The following is a 23,579-nucleotide window of genomic DNA, read 5'->3' as shown; positions in this document are numbered from 1 at the left end:
TTTGTTAGATGGATTTAACTCCAAAAGCAGCCTCATAAAGAGGGACCAAAGGATATGAAGACCCACACACGTGTTCACCTCACTCCTCACCCTCCAGCCACTCCACCATCCTCCCACCCTCTCCCAACCTCCATCTCATCCACTCCCAAGCCACCTTCTAATCCTTCATGACAAAGCAACGCAAGAAGGTGACTTACAAATGTCAGTTATTGCTCAACATATATTCTCAAGAAAATCTAGCAGAGGAAACAGATGGCAACAGCAGAGGTGCCTAAAATGACCTCCATGCCCATTGGACTCATCTGCATGCCCATTGGCCACATGCTTCTAAGCCAACAGGGAGGCAGCACAGAGAGGGAAGGAGGAGGAGATGTGAGTATAAATGCAACAAAACTTTAGGGTCAGTCACCCCATCTCTCTGGACTGTGGCCAGCTCCTCTGCCTCAAAGCCTAAGGGGGAACCCAATTCACAGTCCTCCTGCAGTGGACAAGGTGTCTACCACAATCTAGGACAATCCTTTGCCAACAGCCCAGGAGACGAGCTCAAAGAGGGGAAGTGGCTTGCTTTCCATCTAACAGCTGCAGAGCTGTAGGGTGAGGATTCGTGGCAGGTGTTCTAATTCCTAATTCAGTGTTCCCACTACATTACTCTAAAGCCACTTCCCAAGTTATAAAAGTGTTTTTAGAATGAAAACGATTTTGGTTGACTTTGGAACTTTTATTGACTTTGGAAACATACTTGGCCTGAAACTAGACAAAATCTTTTGAGTTCAAAAGAAGTATTCCCATTTCTATAAGACAAATCACCCAGGCTATGAAGAGAGTAGACCAATCAACAGGAAACACATTTGGCACAAATATTAACCACTAAAGTAGCTGGAACATAAAATCGTAGCTCAAATGCACTTTTGGAAATAGGTCTTCCCTAAGCACACTGTCAGAGTTATTCCTCCCCAAACTCCCCTCCACCGCACTAGTTTATCTCTATCATGCTCCCTTGTTACTTCCTTTATAGAAGGCTTCACTGTCATGCTTACATATCTGTGCACTTGTTTATGCTCCCTGTTCCCCATGGTCCATAAACCCAGTGAGGACCAAGGCTCTGTAGATCATTTTCACCTCCAGATCCTATTCTTACACATAATAAGCTCAACAAATATTTGCTGAAGAAGTAAATGAATGATGGCAGCCTCTAGTTTTCAAAGTTTCTGTCTTTCAGCTCCATGTTCTCTATTTACCTTCTCGTTCCCACCTCATCCTTCAAAAAAAAAAAAAAAAGCCTCTCTGTCTCTCAAGACAGGTTATCATTTGAGACTAGTTAACAGCATCAAGTAAAAGGGGAAAATGTTGGCTCTGACTTACTGGTGGCTCAGTTCTCTTATTTCACATGGCTTGAAGCACCATTCTTTGGCCAGCTTTTCTTGTTGGGATGCTTCTTCCAAAAACACTATCTTTAAAAAAAAGAAAGAAAAGAATCACAAATTAATGAACCATAGTCATTTGTTGTTATTAACTATCTAAATCTTAAAAGAGACTATACCATAGCTAAATTAATTTTAAAAGGTATTTGACAGCAAATGGGATAGAGTTCAGAGGCAAAAAGACAGGGATTTGCCTTTGCTTGCCCAAAGAAGTAAACTGTATGAAATTTCTCCTTTTCTGCCATTCTATAGATATAAGTAAGACTTCAAAAATTCTAATTTGAAGATACACAGTATTAAAAATGGCTAATTGGTATCTATTTCTCCCCACCCACCAAATGATTAAAGGAAACAATTGTTTATAGAAAGTGTACCTCACTGCAGATGAATGAAAGATTTTTGTTAGGCTGTTATAGGAAACCCAAGTCCAGAACACAGTAGTAGTATACCATGGGACAATTTATTAACACTGAACATAACTGCATGTAATAATTGCCTGACAATGGAATCTTAGCATGAACTATGTTGATGTTCTGATGCTAGACATCTGCTATAAAGAGGTCTGCTATATTCTTCTAGTATTGTGCATGAGAAACTAACAGAATGATCTCTCCCATGGAGCATGTGAGTCCATGGGCAATAGGTGGGAAACCCTGGATGGGTTCCAATCCCTCTTGGTCTGGTTTCCCCATCTGCAAACTGAGGATACCATCAGTACATACTTCACAGAGCTACTGTGAAGGCTAAATATGGTAATTTCAATTAAGAAGTTAGCACATCCCTGGAACATTTAAATGGTAGATACATTGCATCTACTGTTGATTCTTTTTAAGTACAGTGTGATTGCTTTCTCTGTAAAAGTGGATTGCAAAGCAAGAAAGGACAAAGAAAAATGAAATATATGTGCAGGACATATCCTGTTTCATTTTTAAATGCAATATTGTAAAAATAAATGTTTCATGGAACATGAAATATTGAAAGAAAACTGTTATATAAAATGTATCTAAACAATTAGAAGCAAGGCAATATACTGCAGGAAAAATAGTTTGTGGAACAGAAAATAAAATAAAATAAATATTGACTTCTCTATTAATTGATGATATCCTTTTTTAAAAAACAGGGATTTTTATCAGAAGAGAAAATAAAAATGTAATTCCTACAAATAAGGAAAAGTAATTTGATGATTCTAAAAATATATTTGAATCAATAAATGTCAAAGCAGATACAAAATTAATTGAAAATCACAAAAACAGAATTTTATCAATGTATCTTAGAGCTGATTTACCATTTACCATTACCGAAAGGAAGGGAGGGAGGGAGGGAGGAAGGAAATATTTGCAAAGTACTATATTCATATATTTGAAATAAATACTTTTGAGGAAGATGTAAATGATCAAAATTTATTCTGGAGAGATAGGAAAACTGAATGAACCAGTAACTCTATAAGAAAATGAGGAGAAGGATAAATTGGGAGATTGGGATTGACAAATACACACTACTATATATAAAATAGATAACTAATAAGGAACTGCTGCATAGCACAGGGAACTCTACTCAATACTCTGTAATGACCTAAATGGAAAAAGAATCTAAAAAAAGAGTGGATATATGTATATGTAAAACTGATTCACTTTGCTGTACAGTAGAAACTAACACAACATTGTAAATCAACTATAGTCCAAAAAAATTAATTAAAAATAAGTAAATAAATAAAAGCAGATATGAAAATTAAAAAAAAAAAGAAACTGAGGAAGTTTTACTTCCTTTTAGGAAAGCTCATGGTTCAGAACCATGCTGTCTATATATACACTACCAAATGTAAAATAGATAACTAGTGGGAAGCAGCCGCATAGCACAGGGAGATCAGCTCGGTGCTTTGTGACCACCTAGAGGGGTGGGATGGGGAGGGTGGGAGGGAGGGAGATGCAAGAGGGAAGAGAAATGGGAACATATTGTATATGTATAACTGATTCACTTTGTTATAAAGCAGAAGCTAACACACCATTGTAAGGCAATTATACTTCAATAAAGATGTTTAAAAAAAAAAAAAAAGAACCATGCTGTCTAATAGAAATATAATGCCTGTCACAAATGCAAGCCACATTTATAATTTTAAATTTTCTAATAGCCACACTAAAAGTGTAAAAAGGAACAGTAAAATTAATTTTAATAACATCTTTTATTTAACAACATAGGTGGCCATGACAAAAAATTATTATGTCAACATAAAAATCAATGTAAAAGTTATTGATTTCACTTTTTCTTAGTCTTTAAAATCCAGGGTATATTTTGCATTTAAAGTACATTTCAATCTGGCTGGTAAATTTTCATTAGAAATACTTCATCTGTATATTTAGACTTTACATAATCTACAAAACATAGACTCACATAACCAGTTTGTCCCCAAAACACTGAAACACTGAGATGAGTATCAGTTTTTAAATGAGAAATTAAATTTAAAATAAAAATAATAAATTTAAAAATTCAGTTCCTCAGTCATATTAGCCGCATTTCAGGTGCTTATTATGCCATATTAGATAGCACACATTCAGAGAATTTTTTTTTTTTTTTTTAAGTTTTACTTGATTTTTTATTTATTTATTTATTTTATTTTTTGGCTGTGTTGGGTCTTCGGTTCGTGCGAGGGCTTTCTCCAGTTGCGGCAAGCGGGGGCCACTCTTCATCGCGGTGCGGGGACCGCTCTTCATCGCGGTGCGCGGGCCTTTCTCTATCGCGGCCCCTCCCGTCGCGGGGCACAGGCTCCAGACGCGCAGGCTCAGCAATTGTGGCTCACGGGCCCAGCTGCTCCGTGGCATGTGGGATCTTCCCAGACCAGGGCTCGAACCCGTGTCCCCTGCATTAGCAGGCAGATTCTCAACCACTGCGCCACCAGGGAAGCCCACATTCAGAGAATTTTATAGCAAAGTTCTTTCTAGCTTACAAAGAACAGATAATGTCTGTGCTAAGAGCTCCAGAGCATGGAAAACAATGGACACCTATTTCTAAAAGCTACCATAATCCTCATACCAAAACCTAAAAAAATACACAATATACATAAACACAGATATACAGAGAATGAAAATTATAATATAAGCCAATGCCTTTTGTAACATAATTACTAAATAAATAATAATAAATACAGACGCAAAAATAATCCCAATGATATACTGGCAATAAAAAGCAAAAATACGATAAAATAATAATTCAGCATGTCTGCAGCATGTAAGCCTCAATTATTTCAACCAAGCAAGACACATCTTCAATGAACTTAGAGCTGATGTTGAGTAGCTGGGCAAAGGCCCTACTCCTCAGAGACCACTGGGCTAAATCCACCTGCCCTCTTTTCTGTTTTCTTCAGTCAACATGAAAACTAGAATTCACCTGCTCCTCAAATACACAGCAGGGATCTTGATCTGTAACATTCTCTTCAAAAAGCTCTGTGCTACTTTCTTGTTCCGGACCTGCTCCTACCACTCTCCACTTCACTGTGACCTCTTGTTACTGCCCATCCATCAACAGCAAATTTCCCTGTGTCTTCAATATCTGCTCTGAGTTTCTCCCTCCTGATAACTGGGGCTCTTCCCTGAGGACATGGCCTCCCCTACACTTCTCAAATGACAGGTATTCATACATCAGGGTCAGGCAATGAGTTTCCATACCCACCATGGCCATTTCTAAACCATGTTTCCTGCAGCTTCTTGTAAATATGCAAAGCTCCCTTAAGACCCACTCCTTTCAGCTTTCAAGGCATTCTTCCTCTTTCTTTGTTGTTCTGCTTTACCAACCTTCTCTCACTGTTCAAATCTGTTGATGCCTGCCCCACACTCTATCTCTCCACTGCAAGCCCTGCCTTCACTCCTTATCATATCAACATGGACAACCCTTTTGAGATCATAGCACCTATTTCCATGAACTTATCTTCATGTGATCTGTTTATGAACAAATGAAGTTTATGAACTTCACGTCATGGCCACACCTTGGGCATGTTCACGACCCGTAACTGCTCTACCTCTAAAACTACGGAATCACACAACTGACCACCATTCCCTCTTTTTCCTGTTTGCCACTTCAGTTATTCCAAACAATCATCCACCTTAAAGAGCCCTCCCTTTACTTTCTCCTCTCTACTTTCCCCCAGTCCATCTTTCACCACTTTCCTTGTCCAGCCTGGATTCCACCAGCTATTTTTTCATATTTCTAATATCTTTTAGTGAACACACATGTGCTGAATTTTCAACCCTGACGAAACCCAGCCCTGCTTCTCTGGGCTGCACCTGAGAAGCCAAGCAGCACTGGGGCAAGCACACCACACAGTAGACAGAATATCCATAGTCATCAAGTTCAAAGGTGCTCCAACCAATGTCTGTGCCTGGCCCCCTAAGACATTTCTCCAGCCCTGTCTTTACTGTCAATAAAACTGACAGGAGGCCTAATTGCTTATCCACTGACAGATCATTAGAAGTATTTTTTGGTAATAAATTTATACACAATTTTTTTATCAAATAACTCAAACGGAGTTCAAAGGATTGAGGAAAATTGCTATAACAAAACTCTGCCCATTCCCATCTACTTGATTAATATGAAAATGTTTCTCAGAACTTACATCTATAAAAATGAAAAATAAGAAAAAAATTGATACTGCTCCTATTTAATTCTACCAACAAGTAACACTCATCCATAGATACATTACCTAGTTGGAAGAAAAAAACAGCTTTTTTATTTTATTAATACATTTAACAAATTACTTTTCAAAATGTGTAATACACATTTAAAAATTTCCTTGTGGTCCCAGAAAATTTTAAATATTTAAATTTATGCACACAAATTTCATTGCAATGGTTGACCAGTAAAAGGCTTTGAAGTGTAAAACTATATTGTATTAGCACAAACTCTGTAAGAAAAGGAGAATAGAATTAGCAATTCTAGAAGAAAAAGGGACTGTATACCATTTCAGATCATTAATAAGGAGCTAGTTCATGATTTTTTGAAAAATAGATTAAGGTAGATATCAAACCACTATATTTTGATTCCATGAGACATCTTTTAAAAAGTAATAGCATAGCTTAATTTTAACATGTATATATTTACAATTTGCCAGAAATTATAAGCTTTAAACATTTTAAAATTTAATAACAACTATACATATCAACTTATAAAAATGCAAAAGCAAACAGAATTTTTCAAAATTCTTTTAGGGGGAACATTAGTAAAAAAAAATGTGAAGAGTATTTCTCTAGTCAATTCATGTTCCACCCCTCCACCATGATGATTTCAAGTCTACCCTCTCTTCAAATCTCTCATCCCACTTACCCCAAAAATATACATCAAACATTTGCAATAGCTAAAAACTGCAAATAATTTCAAAGTCAGTCAAATAAGGGATTGGTTAAATATGATGAAACTGCAGCAATTAGAAGTATCAGTGAAGACATATTTACTGAATTATCCTCGATATAATCTTAAGTTTTTTTTAAAAATGCAAAAAAATAATTCAAGGTACTAGATAACATATATGGTATCCAATTTTTTATAAGAATATGGTGTGTGTATGTGTGTGTGTGTCTGTGTGTGTGTGTTGGGTTGGTGTGTCTAAACGTTCACAGTGGTTATTTTCTCTTTACAGTAGAATTTGGGGGTAATTTTTGCTTTCATCTTTATATCTTTGCAGATTCAAAATTGTTAATAGTAAATGTTTTATTCTATCTAAAACAATAAAGTCAATTCCATTTAAAATATACATGCAAATATAAAGTAAAACAAAATAGAAATACATAAAAATAATCTCTACTCATAGAGCCTATGGTTGGGGAGTTAAGACATGCAGAGATAGATAATGAATCAGATGGGGGAGGGCATGATGACAGAGTGCCATTGGCCCCACCAGTTCAGATGAAGAGATAGTGGGCGGGATCAGTGAAGGTTTCAAAGAAAAGGCAGAACTCAGACAATGAGGGGTAGGATTTGGGACTTAGTAAGTATCCAGAATTAGTGGGAAAGGGATAGAAGGGGTAAATAATGATAGGTGCAGAGGCATAGAGGCAAAAAACTACAAGTTGTGTTATAAACAGGTGTGTATTTTAACAGTGGAGTTGGAGAGAGCCTTAATTCACAAATCAAGTACTTAATAGATTTTTTTTTCTTGTTCTCATTCATGTATTCACTCAACAATTACTGCTTGAGTGACTCCTGTGTGCAAAGCACTATTCCAGGGGCTAGGAACAATAAATTGATAGATGAATATAAGACACATTGAATATATTAGTGAGTGCTATGATGAAAAATAAAGCAAAGTAAATGGATAAAATAAGATGTGGGATGTGATAGTCTCTCTGAGAGATGATGTTTGAGCACAGATTTGCATGAAGGGAATAAACCACTTGCATATTCTTGAAACGGCATTCCAGGCAGAGGGAACAGCCAGTACAAGGACCCTGATATGTATATTTAAATTAAACTTAAATTAGATGCTTGGCATGTTTTGAAATACCAGGATGACCACTGGGGATATAGTATAAAGACTAGAAGAAAGAGTAGTAAAAAATCAGATGGAGGAGGTAGCAAGGGGCTTTGTAGGTCACGGCCTTGAGATTTATTTTTAGGAAACCTCTAAAAATACTGTGGAAAATGAATGTGGAAAAATTACAAAATATCATTGGTATTGCTTTTATGGGGCAATGGCTCTCTCATCCTGATGTTACCTGGGCTGATGTGGCCATTCATTCACTTACTCAGTTATTCATCATCAAGAGAGCCTATCATGGCATGGCCTTCCTTTTCACAGACCACAGTCTAGGTGGGCTGTCAATCACATACATAAGTCATTAAAACCCAAGTTTCATAAAATCATAGACGGTGCCAACTAGCAGGAACCTTCTCATCCAACCGCCTTGTTTTCCAGATGAGGAAATTGAATCCCTTCTATTAAGCAAACAACTCCAAGTGCTCTCTTACTTAAAACAGAGACTATTTAGGATGAGCAATAATGAGAATGTCAGATATACTAAAGCCAAAAGCAGATGAGTAATGACCGTCAGCTAATGAAAAAAATCTCCACAAGATACAGGCTTCAAACACCAGATGGCAAATGCGGGCAAAAGGCTTGTTGCTATGGAACAGAGTAAACTGCTCTTTGGGCCATTGTGAAATAGCTTGGCCATCTAACAAAATAAGATAATATATACTGCAACACAAAATCCACTCAGGCACAGTAATGGGAGATAAAATCAGATAAAAATGTGAGGTCTCAATGATTTCTGAAGCTTTTGGACAGAGATGACAACTGCCATATTAGCTCAATTCATATCAAACAGATTAATGGAAAAGATGAAGGGAGACTGCTTTTTAAAATAAACTGTCAGCCTATAAAAGTAGAATCGAGTGAATTCATGTTACGAAGGCACCGAAGGGTAGCATGAAGGACTTAGATCTTCAGGTCCAATATTCTCATTTCACAGATGAGGAAACAGACCAGGATATGTGACTTGTCTAGGGTCACCAAGCAAGACAGGAGTATCTTGCTGGACTAGACCCATCTTCTCTGAGATTCTTCTAGACCTCTGTGACTGCTTCTCTAACAGTATAAACCAAGAGTCAGCACACTTTTTTTTTAACATCTTTATTGGAGTATAATTGCTTTACAATGGTGTGTTAGTTTCTGCTTTATAACAAAGTGAATCAGTTATACATATACATATACATATACATATATCCCCCATATCTCTTCCCTCTTGCGTCTCCCTCCCTCCCACCCTCCCTATCCCACCCCTCTAGGTGGTCACAAAGCACCAAGCTGATCTCCCTGTGCTGTGCGGCTGCTTCCCACTAGCTATCTATTTTACATTTGGTAGTGTATATATGTCCATGCCACTCTCTCACTTTGTCCCAGCTTACCCTTCCCTCTCCCCATATCCTCAAGTCCATTCTCTAGTAGGTCTGTGACTTTATTCCCGTCTTGCCCCTAGGTTCTTCATGACCTTTTTTTTTTTTTCTTAGATTCCATATCTATGTGTTAGCATACGGTATTTGTTTTTCTCTTTCTGACTTACTTCACTCTGTATGACAGACTCTAGGTCCATCCAACTCACTACAAATAACTCAATTTGGTTTCTTTTTATGGCTGAGTAACATTCCATTGTATATATGTGCCACATCTTCTTTATCCATTCATCTGTTGATGGACACTTAGGTTGCTTCCGTGTCCTGACTACTGTAAATACAGCTGCAATGAACATTGTGGTACATGACTCTTTTTTGAATTATGGTTTTCTCAGGGTATATGCCCAGTAGTGGGACTGCTGGGTCGTATGGTAGTTCGATTTTTAGTTTTTTAAGGAACCTCCATACTGTTCTCCATAGTGGCTGTATCAATTTACATTCCCACCAGCAGTGCAAGAGGGTTCCCTTTTCTCCACACCCTCTCCAGCATTTATGGTTTGTAGATTTTTTCATTATGGCCATTCTGACCGGTGTGAGATGATATCTCATTGTACTTTTGATCTGCATTTCTCTAATGATTAATGATGTTGAGCATTCTTTCATGTGTTTGTTGGCAATCTGTATATCTTCTTTGGAGAAATGTCTATTTAGGTCTTCTGCCCATTTTTGGATTGGGTTGTTTGTTTTTTTGATATTGAGCTGCATGAGCTGCTTGTAAATTTTGGAGATTAATCTTTTGTCAGTTGCTTCATTTGCAAATATTTTCTCCCATTCTGAGGGTTGTCTTTTCGTCTTGTTTATGGTTTCCTTTGCTGTGCAAAAGCTTTTAAGTTTCATTAGGTCCCATTTGTTTATTTGTGTTATTTCCATTTCTCTAGGCAGTGGGTCAAAAAGGATCTTGCTGTGATTTATGTCATGGAGTGTTCTGTCTATGTTTTCCTCTAAGAGTTTAATAATGTCTGGTCTTACATTTAGGTCTTTATTCCATTTTGAGTTTATTTTTGTGTATGGTGTTAGGGAGAGTTCTAATTTCATTCTTTTACATGTAGCTGTCCAGTTTTCCCAGCACCACTTATTGAAGAGACTGTCTTTTCTCTATTGTATATCCTTGCCTCCTTTGTCATAGATTAGTTGACCATAGGTGTGTGTGTTTATCTCTGGGCTTTCTATCCTGTTCCATTGATCTATGTTTCTGTTTTTGTGCCAGTACCATATTGTCTTGATTCCTGTAGCTTTGTAGTATAGTCTGAAGTCAGGGAGTCTGATTCCTCCAGCTCCGTTTTTTTCCCTCAAGACTGCTTTGGCTATTCGGGGTCTTTTGTGTCTCCATACAAATTTTAAGATTTTTTGTTCTAGTTCCGTAAAAAATGCCATTGATAATTTGATAGGGATTGCATTGAATGTGTAGATTGCTTTGGGTAGTAGAGTCATTTTCACAATGTTGATTCTTCCAATCCAAGAACATGGCATATCTCTCCATCTATTTGTATCATCTTTAATTTCTTTCATCAGTGTCTTATAATTTTCTGCATACAGGTCTTTTGTCTCCTTAGGTAGGTTTGTTCCTAGATATTTTATTCTTTTTTGTTGCAATGGTAAATGGGAGTGTTTTCTTAATTTCACTTTCAGATTTTTCATCATTAATGTATAGGAATGCAAGAGTTTTCTGTGCATTAATTTTGTATCCTGCTACTTTACCAAATTCATTGATTAGCTCTAGTAGTTTTCTGGTAGCATCTTTAGGATTCTCTATGTATAGTATCATGTCATCTGCAAACAGTGACATCTTTATTTCTTCTTTTCCGATTTGGATTCCTTTTATTTCTTTTTCTTCTCTGATTGCTGTGGCTAAAACTTCCAAAACTATGTTGAATAATAGTGGTGAGAGTGGGCCATACAGTAAGTATTTTAGTCTTTGTGGACCGTATTGTCTCTGTTGTAACTATTCAACCCGGTCACTGTAGAGCAAGATCAGCCATAGATAAGATATACACAAATAGGTGTAGCTATGCTCCAATAAAACTTTACTTCTAGAAAATGAAATTTGCATTTTACATAATTTTCACTTGTCATGAAATATTCTTACTTTTTTAAACCATTTAAAAATGTAAAAATGGGCAGAAGACCTAAATAGAGATTTCTCCAAAGAAGACATACAGATGATCAATAGGCACATGAAAAGATGCTCAACATTGCTAATTATTAGGGAAATACAAATCAAAACTACAGTAAAGTACCACCTCACACCAGTCAGAATGGCCATCATTAAAAAGGCTACAAATAACAAATGCTGGAGAGGGTGTGGAGAAAAGGGGACCCTCCTACATTGTTGGGAATGTAAATTGGTGCAGCCGCTGTGGAAAACAGTGTGGAGCCTCCTTACAAAACTAAAAACAGAGTTGCCATATGATCCAGCAATTTCACTCCTAGGCATATATCCAGACAAAACTATAATTAGAAAAGATACATGCACCCCAATGTTCACTGCAGCACTATTTACAATAGCCAAGACATGGAAGCAACCTAAATGTCCACTGACAGATGAATGGATAAAGAAGATGTAGTATATATGCACAATGGAATACTACTCAGCCGTAAAAAAGAATGAAATAATGCCATTTGCAGCAACATGAATGGACCTAGAGGTTATCATACTAAGTGAAGTAAGTCAGAAAGAGAAAGACAAATACCATATGATATCACTTATATGTAGAATCTAAAATATGACACAAATTAACTTACTTTTGAAACAGACTCACAGACATAGAACACAAACTTATGCTTACTAAAGGGGAAAGGGGGTGGGGGAGGGAAAAATTAGGAGTTTGGGATTAGCAGATACAAACTACTACATATAAAATAGATTAAAAAAACAAGGTCCTACTGTATAGCATAGGAAATATTCAATATCGTATAATAAACCATAGTGGAAAAGAATATGAAAAAGAAAAAAATATATATATATATGAAACTGAATCACTTTGCTGTACACCAGAAACTGACACATCACTGTAAATCAACAGTACTTCAATAAAAATAAATAAGTTTTTTTAAAATGTAAAAACCACACTTAGCTCACTGGCCATATAAAAACCAGGCAATGGGCTAGATTTGACCTGTGGGCCACAGACTGCCAACTTCTGATGCAGACTCCTAAAAAGATGCATGCGAATTAAAACTGTATAATTTGAAAACCATCCCCGTGGCTTAGACTAATATCTCTATTTGGCAATAACTTTTAATGATTTTTCCTTTAACTTCAGAGCCTGATTTAATAAAAAAAAAAAAACAACTCTTGGAAAAGTACCAATTCTGGCTGCCTTATTTTCCTGTAGAAAACATATACTTTTTGATAGATGACAAAGTAACTGTAGTAATTTTTCTTATCTCTACTGAAGACATCACTAATGATTCATTGGTATTTAGTAATTTTTTATTAGAAAAAACCAACATATTTCACAATGATAGGTTGTCTGATAATAATAAAAATACTGTGTGCAAGACACTGTCCTGTACACTTTATATGTACTAACTCACTTAAACCTCACCAGAACCCTATGAGACAGGTATTATTACTAGCCCCATTTTACACGTGAGAAAACTGAGGCACACAGATGTTAAGTACCTTGCCCAAGATTACACACCTGGTAGGAGGTAAATTTAGAATTTGAACCACAGTCAGCCTCGAAGTAAGGGCTACTCAACACTATTATATATTTTTAGAACAGCATTTCACACAGAAATAAATAAAACAGCTCTCCCCTTTCGTTTCTTTTTCTTTATAATATATTTCTTAGTGTCTTTCCTCTTCCTTCCCTTCCCTTAATACAGCCCAGGTTGGTGGGCCTGCTAGGGCCAGGAATATGGAGACAGTTGGGGGAAGGGGATGGTCAAGACTGAGAAGGCTAACAGTGCCAAGGGAACTGGGACTGGAGAAGTACAGAGTCAAAGAGGCAAGTTAAATGTGCAGAGATGTGGCTAAGGAGACAGCCACCACGGTGATTACACATGAGGGTAACAGGCAAGTATGTAAATATATTGTGAATAATGAAAGCCAGGCTTCTCAGAAAGGAGTTTCAAAAATGGAAAAGGGAAAGGCTAAAACAAACTCTGTCATACTGGATTTGAATTGGAGGTATTTGTGTCAACTCATGGTTTTTAACTTAGGTAGATCAATAAATAAACAAGTAAGTGCATGTATGCACACACATATGCAGATAGAGCTAAGAAGGATATACACATACATATACGTGCACAGGTGTATGCATGTGCACACACACATGGCCTCTGCTTACTGTAAATGTTACTTTTTAAAAACATCAAAATCCATATCATATGAAATGCTCACACTGGTAATCTGTGGAATGCCCAAATGACCAAGAAAAATATATGTGTGTGTGTGTGTGCGTGTGTGTGTGTGTGTCTATGTCTATCCTTCCTAGCTCTGTTTGCTAAAAGGGCCTAGAAACAATGACACCCTGTATTAATCAGCACCCCTAATGCTCAGATCTTGGTTTCTACACACCATTCTCCACTAGAAAGAACCAGAATGACACTACAGGTGGAGCACAGAAAGTACAACATAAGTCTGGAATAAAAGTGTCAAAAGTGAGGAAATGCTAAAGATGCGATTGGAAAGTGGTAAAAAACACCTAGGAACCCTCTTGAAGAAGCTCCTGCTAGCCAAATATAGGCCAATTTGAGCATCAAAATAAATAATAATAATAATGAATTAAACCCCAATAAATAAAATATGAATCCTTGAGTCTAAATAAATGAATGAACGAATAACAGAGTGTTCTTCCCTACAGTAGAATACCACTTAATACATGTGGAAGGAATGACAGAATTAGAAAATGAGCATTTGGCAACCATCATTGTAATAAATGATTCATGCAAAAAATCAACAATGAATGTTAAAACTAGTGGGTGAAAATTTGTTAAGGAACAGGATATTTACATAATTTCAAAGTATCTCCCACAAAATTTAGCTTACAGAGAAAAACAGTAATTTTATGCTGGAGAAACCTAGTAAATACCACCTTAACCAAGTGAACAAAGTTAACATCAAGAATAATGGGACAGGGGACCTTCAAGATGGCGGAGGATTAAGATGTGGAGATCACCTTCCTCCCCACAAATACATCAAAAAAACATCTACATGTGGAACAGCTCCTACAGAACACCTACTGAACACTAGCAGAAGACCTCAGACTTCCCAAAAGACAAGAAACTCCCCACGTACCTGGGTAGGGCAAAAGAAAAAAGAAAAAACAGAGACAAAAGAATAGGGACGGGACCTGCACCTCTGGGAGGGAGCTGTGAAGGAGGAAAGGTTTCCACACACGAGGAAGCCCCTTCAATGGCAGGGACGGGGGTGGTGGAGGGCGGAAGCTGCAGAGCCACGGAGGAGAGCGCAGTAACAGCGGTGCAGAGGGTAAAGTGGAGAGATTCCTGCACAGAGGATCAGTGCTGACCAGCACGCACCAGCCCAAGAGGCTTATCTGCTCACCCACCGGCACGGACGGGTGGGGGCTGGGAGCTGAGGCTCGGGCTTCAGAGGTCAGATCCCAGGGAGAGGACTGCGGCTGGCTGCGTGAACACAGCCTGAAGGGGGCTAGTGTGCCACAGCTAGCAGGGAGGGAATCCGGAAAAAGTATGGACCTGCCTAAGAGGCAAGAGACCATTGTTTCAGGGTGTGCGAGGAGAGGGGATTCAGAGCACCACCTAAAGGAGCTCCAGAGACAGGCGCGAGCTGTGGCTATCAGCGCAGACACCAGAGATGGGCATGAAATGCTAAGGCTGTTGCTGCAGCCCCCAAGAATCCTGTGTGCAAACACAGGTCACTATCCACACCTCCCCTCCCGGGAGCCTGTGCAGCCCGCCACTGCCAGGGTCCCGTGATCCAGGGACAACTTCCCCGGGAGAACACACGGTGCGCCTCAGGCTGGTGCAACGTCACACTGGTCTCTGCTGCCGCAGGCTCGCCCCACATTCCATACCCCACCCTCCCCCCGGCCTGAGAGCCAGAGCCCCCTAATCAGCTGCTACTTTAACCCTGTCCTGTCTGAGTGAAGAACACATGCCCTCAGACAACCCACATGCAGAGGCAGGGCCAAATCCAAAGCTGAACCCCAGGAGCTCTGTGAACAAAGAAGAGAAAGGGAAATTCTTCCCAGCAGCCTCAGGAGCAGCGGATTAAATCTCCACAATCAACTTGATGTACACTGCATCTGTGGAATACCTGAATAGAAAAGGAATCATCCCAAAATTGAGGCAGTGACTTTGGGAGCAACTGTAGACTTGGGGTTTGCTTTCTGCATCTACTTTGTTTCTGGTTTTATGTTTATCTTAGTTTAGTATTTACAGCTTATTATCATTGGCATATTTGTTTATTGGGTTGGTTGCTCTCTTTGTTTTCTGTGTATATATTTTTTTTTCCTTTTTCTCTTTTTGTGAGTGTGTATGTGTATGCTTCTTTGTGTGATTTTGTCTATATAGCTTTGCTTTTACCATTTGTCCTAGGGTTCTGTCAGTCCTTTTTGGGGTTTTTTGGTATAGTTTTTAGCACTTGTTATCATTGTTAGATTTGTTTATTGGTTTGGTTGCTCTCTTCTTTCTTTCTTTCTTTTTTTAATTACTTTAAAAATTTTTTATTTTTATATAAAAATAAAAAATAATAATATAATAATTATATTATTATAATAATTATAATAATATAATAATAAAATATAATAATATTTTTTATTTCAATAATTTTATTTATTGATTTTTCTTTCTTTTTTTCTCTCCCTTTTCTTCTGAGCCATGTGGCTGACAGGGTCTTGGTGCTCTGACTATGTGTCAGGCCTGAGCCTCTTAGGTGGAAGAACCAAGTTCAGGACATTGGACCACCAGAGACTTCCCAGCCCCACGTAATATCACACGGTGAAAGCTCTCACAGAGATCTCCATCTCAATGCTAAGACCCAGCTCCACCCAACGACCAGCAAGCTACAGTGCTTGACACCCCATACCAAACAACTAGCAAGACAGGAACACAACCCCACCCATTAGCAGAGAGGCTGCCTAAAATCACAATAAGTTCACAGACACCCAAAACACACCAACGGACGTGGTCCTGCCCACCAGAAAGACAAGATCCAGCCTCATCCACCAGAACACAGGCACCACTCCCCTCCACCAGGAAGACTACACAACCCACTGAACCAGCCTTACTCACTGAGGGCAGACACCAAAAACAACAGGAACTACGAACCTGCAACTCTGAAAAGGAGACCCCACACAGTAAGTTAAGCAAAATGAGAAGACAGAGAAATACACAGCAGATGAAGGAGCAAGGTAAAAACCCACCAGACCAAACAAATGAAGAGGAAACAGGCAGTCTACCTGAAAAAGAATTCAGAGTAATGATAGTAAACACGATCTAAAATCTTGGAAATAGAATGGAGAAAATACAAGAAATGTTTAACAAAGACCTAGAAGAACTAAAGAGCAAACAAACAATGATGAACAACACAGTAAATGAAATTTTAAAATTCTCTAGAAGGAATCAACAGCAGAATAACTGAGGCAGAAGAACGGATAAGTGACCTGGAAGATAAAAGAGTACAAATAACTACCACAGAGCAGAATAAAGAAATAAGAATGAAAAGAATTGAGGACAGTCTAAGAGACCTCTGTAACAACATTAAACGCACCAACATTCGAATTACAGGGGTCCCAGAAGAAGAAGAGAAAAGAAAGGGACTGAGAAAATATTTGAAGAGATTATAGTTGGAAACTTCCCTAATATGGGAAAGGAAATAGTCAATCAACTCCAGGAAGTGCAGAGAGTCCCATACAGGATAAATCCAAGGAGAAACATGCCAAGACACATATTAATCAAACTGTCAAAAATTAAATACAAAGAAAAAATATTAAAAGCAGCAAGGGGAAAGCAATAAATAACATACAAGGGAATCCCCATAAGGTTAACACCTGATTTCCCAGCAGAAACTCTGCAAGCCAGTACGGTGTTGCAGGACATATTTAAAGTGATGAAAGGGAAAAACCTACAATGAAGATTACTCTACCCAGCAAGGATCTCATTCAGATTCGATGAAGAAATTAAAACCTTTATAGACAAGCAAAAGCTAAGAGAATTCAGCACCACCAAACCAGCTTTACAACAAATGCTAAAGGAACTTCTCTAGGCAGAAAACACAAGAGAAGGAAAAGACCTACAATAACAAACCCAAAACAATTAAGAAAATGGTAACAGGAACATACATGTCAATAATTACCTTAAATGTAAACGGATTAAATGCTCCAACCAAAAGACACAGACTGGCTAAACGGATTCAAAAACAAGACCCGTATATATGCTGTCTATGAGAGACCCACTTTAGACCTAGGGACACATACAGACTCAAAGTGAGGGGATGGAAAAAGATATTCCATGCAAATGGAAATCAAAAGAAAGCTGGAGTAGCAATTCTCATATCAGACAAAAGAGACTTTAAAATAAAGACTATTACAAGAGACAAAGAAGGACACTACATAATGATCAAGGGATCTATCCAAGAAGAAGAAATAACAATTGTAAATATTTATGCACCCAACATAGGAGCACCTCAATACGTAAGGCAAATACTAACAGCCATAAAAGGGGAAATCAACAGTAACACAATCATAGTAGGGGACTTTAACACCCCACTTTCACCAATGGACAGATCAACCAAAATGAAAATAAATAAGGAAACACAAGCTTTAAATGATACATTAAACAAGATGGACTTAATTGATATTTATAGGACATTCCATCCAAAAACAACAGAATACACTTTCTTCTCAAGTGCCCATGTAACATTCTCCAGGATAGATCATGTCTTGGGTCACAAATCAAGCCTTGGTAAATTTAAGAAAATTGAAATTCTATCAAGTATCTTTTCCGAGCACAACCCTATGAGACTAGATATCAATTACAGGAAAAAATCTGTAAAAAAGACAAACACATGGAGGCTACACAATACACTCCTAAATAACCGAGAGATCACTGAAGAAATCAAAGAGGAAACCAAAAAATACCTAGAAACATGACAACCCAAAACCTATGGGATGCAGCAAAAGCAGTTCTAAGAGGGAAGTTTATAGAAATACAACCCTACCTCAAGAAACAAGAAACATCTCAAATAAACAACCCAAACTTACACCTAAAGCAGTTAGAGAAAGAAGAACAAAAAAACCCCAAAGTTAGAAGAAGGAAAGAAATCATAAAGATCAGATCAGAAAAAACTGAAAAAGAAATGAAGGAAATGATAGCAAACATCAATAACACTAAAAGCTGGTTCTTTGAGAAGGTAAACAAAATTGATAAACCATTAGCCAGACTCATCAAGGAAAAAAGGGAGAAGACTCAAATCAATCAAATTACAAATGAAAAAGCAGAATTAACCACTGAAACTGCAGAAATACAAAGGATCATGAGAGATTACTACAAGCAACTATATGGCAATAAAATGGACAACCTGGAAGAAATGGACAAATTATTAGAAAAGCACAACCTTCCAAGACTAAACCAGGAAGAAATACTAAATATGAACAGACCAATCACAAGCACTGAAATTGAAACTGTGATTAAAAATCTTCCAACAAACAAAAGCCCAGGACCAAATGGCTTCACAGGCGAATTCTATCAAACATTTAGAGAATAGCTAACACCTATCCTTCTCAAACTCTTCCAAAATATAGCAGAGGAGGAAAACCCCCAAACTCATTCTACGAGGCCACCATCACCCTGATACCAAAACCAGACAAAGATGTCAAAAAGAAAGAAAACTACAGGCCAATATCACTGATGAACATAGATGCAAAAATCCTCAACAAAATACTAGCAAACAGAATCCAACAGCACATTAAAAGGATCATACACCATGATCAAGTGGGGTTTATCCCATGAATGCAAGGATTCTTCAATATATGCAAATCAATCAATGTGACAAACCATATTAACAAATAGAAGGATAAAAACCGTATAACCTCAACAGATGCAGAAAAAGCTTTCAACAAAATTCAAGACCCATTTATGATAAAAACCCTCCAGAAAGTAGGCATAGAGGGAACTTACCTCAACATAAAAAAGGCCATATATGACAAACCCACAGCCAACATCGTTCTCAATGGTGAAAAATTGAAACCACTAAGATCAGGAACAGGACGAGGTTGGCTACTCTCACCATTCTAATTCAACATAATTTTGGAAGTTTCAGCCACAGCTATCAGAGAAGAAGAAGAAATAAAAGGAATCCAAATTGGAAAAGAAGTAAAACTGTCACTGTTTGCAGATGATATATACATAGAGAATATGTATATTCTCTATGCACAGAGAATCTTAACGATGCAACCAGAAACCTACTAGAGCTAATCAATGAATTTGGTAAAGTAACAGGATACAAAATTAATGCACAGGAATCTCTTGCATTACTATACACTAATGATGAAAAATCTGGAGGAGAAATTAATGAAACACTCCCATTTACCACTGCAACAAAAAGAATAAAATACCTAGGAATAAACCTACCTAAGGAGACAAAAGACCTGTATGCAGAAAACTATAAGACACTGATGAAAGAAATTAAAGATGATACAAACAGATGGAGAGATATACCATGTTCTTGGATTGGAAGAATCAATACTATGAAAATGACTCTACTACCCAAAGCAATCTACAGATTCAATGCAATCCCTATCAAACTACCACTGGCATTTTTCACAGAACTAGAACAAAAAATTTCACAATTTGTATGGGAACACAAAAGACCTCGAATAGCCAAAGCAATCTTGAGAAAGGAAAACGGAGCTGGAGGAATCAGGCTGCCTGACTTCACACTATACTACAAAGCTACAGTAATCAAGACAATATGGTACTGGCACAAAAGCAGAAATATAGATCAATGGAACAGGATAGAAAGCCCAGAGATAAACCCACACACATATGGTCACCTTATCTTAGATAAAGGAGGCAAGAATATACAATGGAGAAAAGACAGCCTCTTCAATAAATGGTGCTGGGAAAACTGGACAGCCTCATGTAAAAGAATGATATTAGAACACTCCCTAACACCATACACAAAAATAAACTCAAAATGAATTAAAGACCTAAATGTAAGGCCAGACACTATAAATCTCTTAGAGGAAAACATAGGCAGAACACTCTATGACACAAATCACAGCAAGATCCTTTTTGACCCACCTCCTAGAGAAATGGAAATAAAAGCAACAATAAACAAATGGGATCTAATGAAACTTAAAAGCTTTTGCACAGTAAAGGAAACCATAAACAAGACAAAAAGACAACCCTCAGAATGGGAGAAAATATTTGCAAACGAAGCAACTGACAAAGGATTAATCTCTAAAATATACAAGCAGCTCATGCAGCTCAATATCAAAAAAACAAACCCAATCCAAAAATGGGCAGAAGACCTAAATAGACATTTCTCCAAAGAAGATACACAGATTGCCAACAAACACATGAAAGGATGCTCAACATCACTAATCATTAGAGAAATGCAAATCAAAACTACAATGAGGCATCACCTAACACTGGTCAGAATAGCCATAATCAAAAAATCTAGAAACAATAAATGCTGGAGAGGGTGTAGAGAAAAGGGAACCCACTTGCACTGTTGGTGGGAATGTAAATTGATACAGCCGCTATGGAGAACAGTATGGAGGTTCCTTAAAAAACTAAAAATAGAACTACCATATGACCCAGCAATCCCACTACTGGACATATACCCTGAGAAAACCATAATTCAAAAAGAATCATGTGCCACAATGTTCATTGCAGCTCTATTTACAACAGCCAGGACACAGAAACAACCTAAGTGTCCATCGACAGATGAATAGATAAAGAAGATGTGGCACATATATACAATGGAATATTACTCAGCCATAAAAAGAAACAAAATTGAGTTATTTGTAGTGAGGCGGATGGACCTAGAGACTGTCATACAGAGTGAAGTAAGTCAGAAAGAGAAAAACAAATACCGTATGCTAACACATAGATATGGAATCTAAGAAAAAAAAAAAAAGGTCATGAAGAACCTAGGGGCAAGATGGGAATAAAGTCACAGACCTACTAGAGAATGGACTTGAGGATATGGGGAGAGGGAAGGGTAAGCTGGGACAAAGTGAGAGAATGGCATGGACATATATACACTACCAAATGTAAAATAGATAGCTAGTGGGAAGCAGCCGCACAGCACAGGGAGATCAGCTTGGTGCTTTGTGACCACCTAGAGGAGTGGGATAGGGAGGGTGGGAGGGAGGGAGACGCAAGAGGGAAGAGATATGGGGATATATGTATATGTATAACTGATTCACTTTGTTATAAAGCAGAAACTAACACACAATTTTAAAGCAATTATACTCCAATAAAGATGTTAAAAAAAAAAAAGTGTGCTGATTCTTGGTTTATACTGTTAGAGAAGCAGTCACAGAGGTCTGGAAGAATCTCAGAGAAGATGGGTCAAGTCCAGCAGATACTCCTGCCTTGCCTGGTGACCCTAGACAAGTCACATATCCTGGTCTGTTTCCTCATCTGTGAAATGAGAATATTGGACCTGAAGATCTAAGTCCTTCATGCTACCCTTTGGTGCCTTCGTAACATGAATTCACTCGATTCTACTTTTATAGGCTGACAGTTTATTTTAAAAAGCAGTCTCCCTTCATCTTTTCCATTAATCTGTTTGATATGAATTGAACTAATATGGCAATTTTCATCTCTGTCCAAAAGCTTCAGAAATCACTGAGACCTCACATTTTTATCTGATTTTATCTCCCATTACTGTGCCTGAGTGGATTTTGTGTTGCAATATATATTACCTTATTTTGTTAGATGGCCAAGGTATTTCACAATGGCCCAAAGAGCAGTTTACTCTGTTCCATAGCAACAAGCCTTTTATGCTCCAATAAATTGGAGTATATACTCCAATTATACTCCAATAAAGATGTTTAAAAAAAAAAGAATAATGGGATAAATCAAGGTCACGTGCCTCTTGATATAATGCACTGAGAAGAACACAGCATCATTCCTGCCAAAAAATGCATAACATGAGGAAACATCAGATGAACCCAAATTGAGAGATACTCCTAAAACAAAACTATTCTGTACTCTTGAAAATCATCCAGGACATGAAAGAGAAAGAAAGACTGAAGACCAGTTCCAGATGGAAGGCAACTAAAGAAACATGACAATTAAATGCAATTGTGACTCTGGAGAGGATCCTGAACCAGAAGGGGGAAAAAAGGTACCAAGGATATTATAGGACCAATGGGCGAGGTTTGAATGGATCTGTGGATTACGTGGTAGAATTATATCTATGTTAATTTCCTGATCTAGATTTTTGCATATGACTATGTAAGACAGCATCCTTACGTTTAGGAAATACACACTTAAGTATTTAAACTGGAACAGGATATCTGTAACTTACTCAGAAAAAATATGTGTGTATGTACTGGCATATGTATACCTACATATATCTGGAGAGAGTAGGGAAGAACTGTGAATCAAATATGGTAAAATGTTAACACTGGGGAACATGGGTGAAGGCTATATGAGAGTTATTTATATTATTCTTGTAACTATTTAAATAATTTCTCAATGACTTAAAAAGTTTAAAATTTTTAACTATAAAACTTAAACAGTATATTTGTTTAGAAGCACAAATACTTAAAGTATAAGGAAAAGTTCAGAACATGATAAACATAAAATTTAGGAGAATGAGTTTGCCAGAGTAGAAGGGAAGAAAATGGGATGCGGAGTTAAAATTTTTAACTACAAAACTTAAACAGTATATTTGTTTAGAAATGAAAATACTTAAAGTATAAGGAAAAGTTAAGGACATGATAAACATAAAATTTAGGATAATGATTTCACCAGAGTAGAAGGGAAGAAAATGGGATATAGGAGGCGTCAAAGATAACAGAAGGGTTCACCATGTCTTCATTCATTACACCTTACAGAAACATTATAACTGTTTTTTTATATGAACAAATATATGAGCAAAAAAAATTCTCCGCTCACACTAAATGTAATTTTTTTTAAATAGCAAAATCCGTGTCATATGAAATGCTCACGTTGGTATGAGCATTAATGCTCTGTGGAACACCCAAATGACCAAGAAGTAAAACTACAGGAGGGTAGAGGCAATGAGAAAACAGAGTGACACGGGTGAAACAT

At 37.5% G+C, this 23,579-nt stretch overlaps 1 protein-coding gene across 1 annotated transcript in view; it reads right to left on the bottom strand.

Moving 5' to 3' along the window:
• Positions 1–23,579, bottom strand: part of GDA (guanine deaminase) — a 137,393-nt gene that overhangs the window by 84,755 nt on the left and 29,059 nt on the right. The window contains exon 2 of the mRNA XM_007182265.2: positions 1,363–1,451. Coding sequence (XP_007182327.1) covers positions 1,363–1,451 — 89 coding nt within the window. The remainder of the gene's footprint in view (positions 1–1,362; positions 1,452–23,579) is intronic.

The sequence above is a fragment of the Balaenoptera acutorostrata genome, chromosome 6 (assembly GCF_949987535.1).
Source record: "Balaenoptera acutorostrata chromosome 6, mBalAcu1.1, whole genome shotgun sequence".
Classification (NCBI taxonomy): Eukaryota; Metazoa; Chordata; class Mammalia; order Artiodactyla; family Balaenopteridae; genus Balaenoptera; species Balaenoptera acutorostrata.
This window is presented reverse-complemented; position numbering and strand designations above follow the sequence as displayed.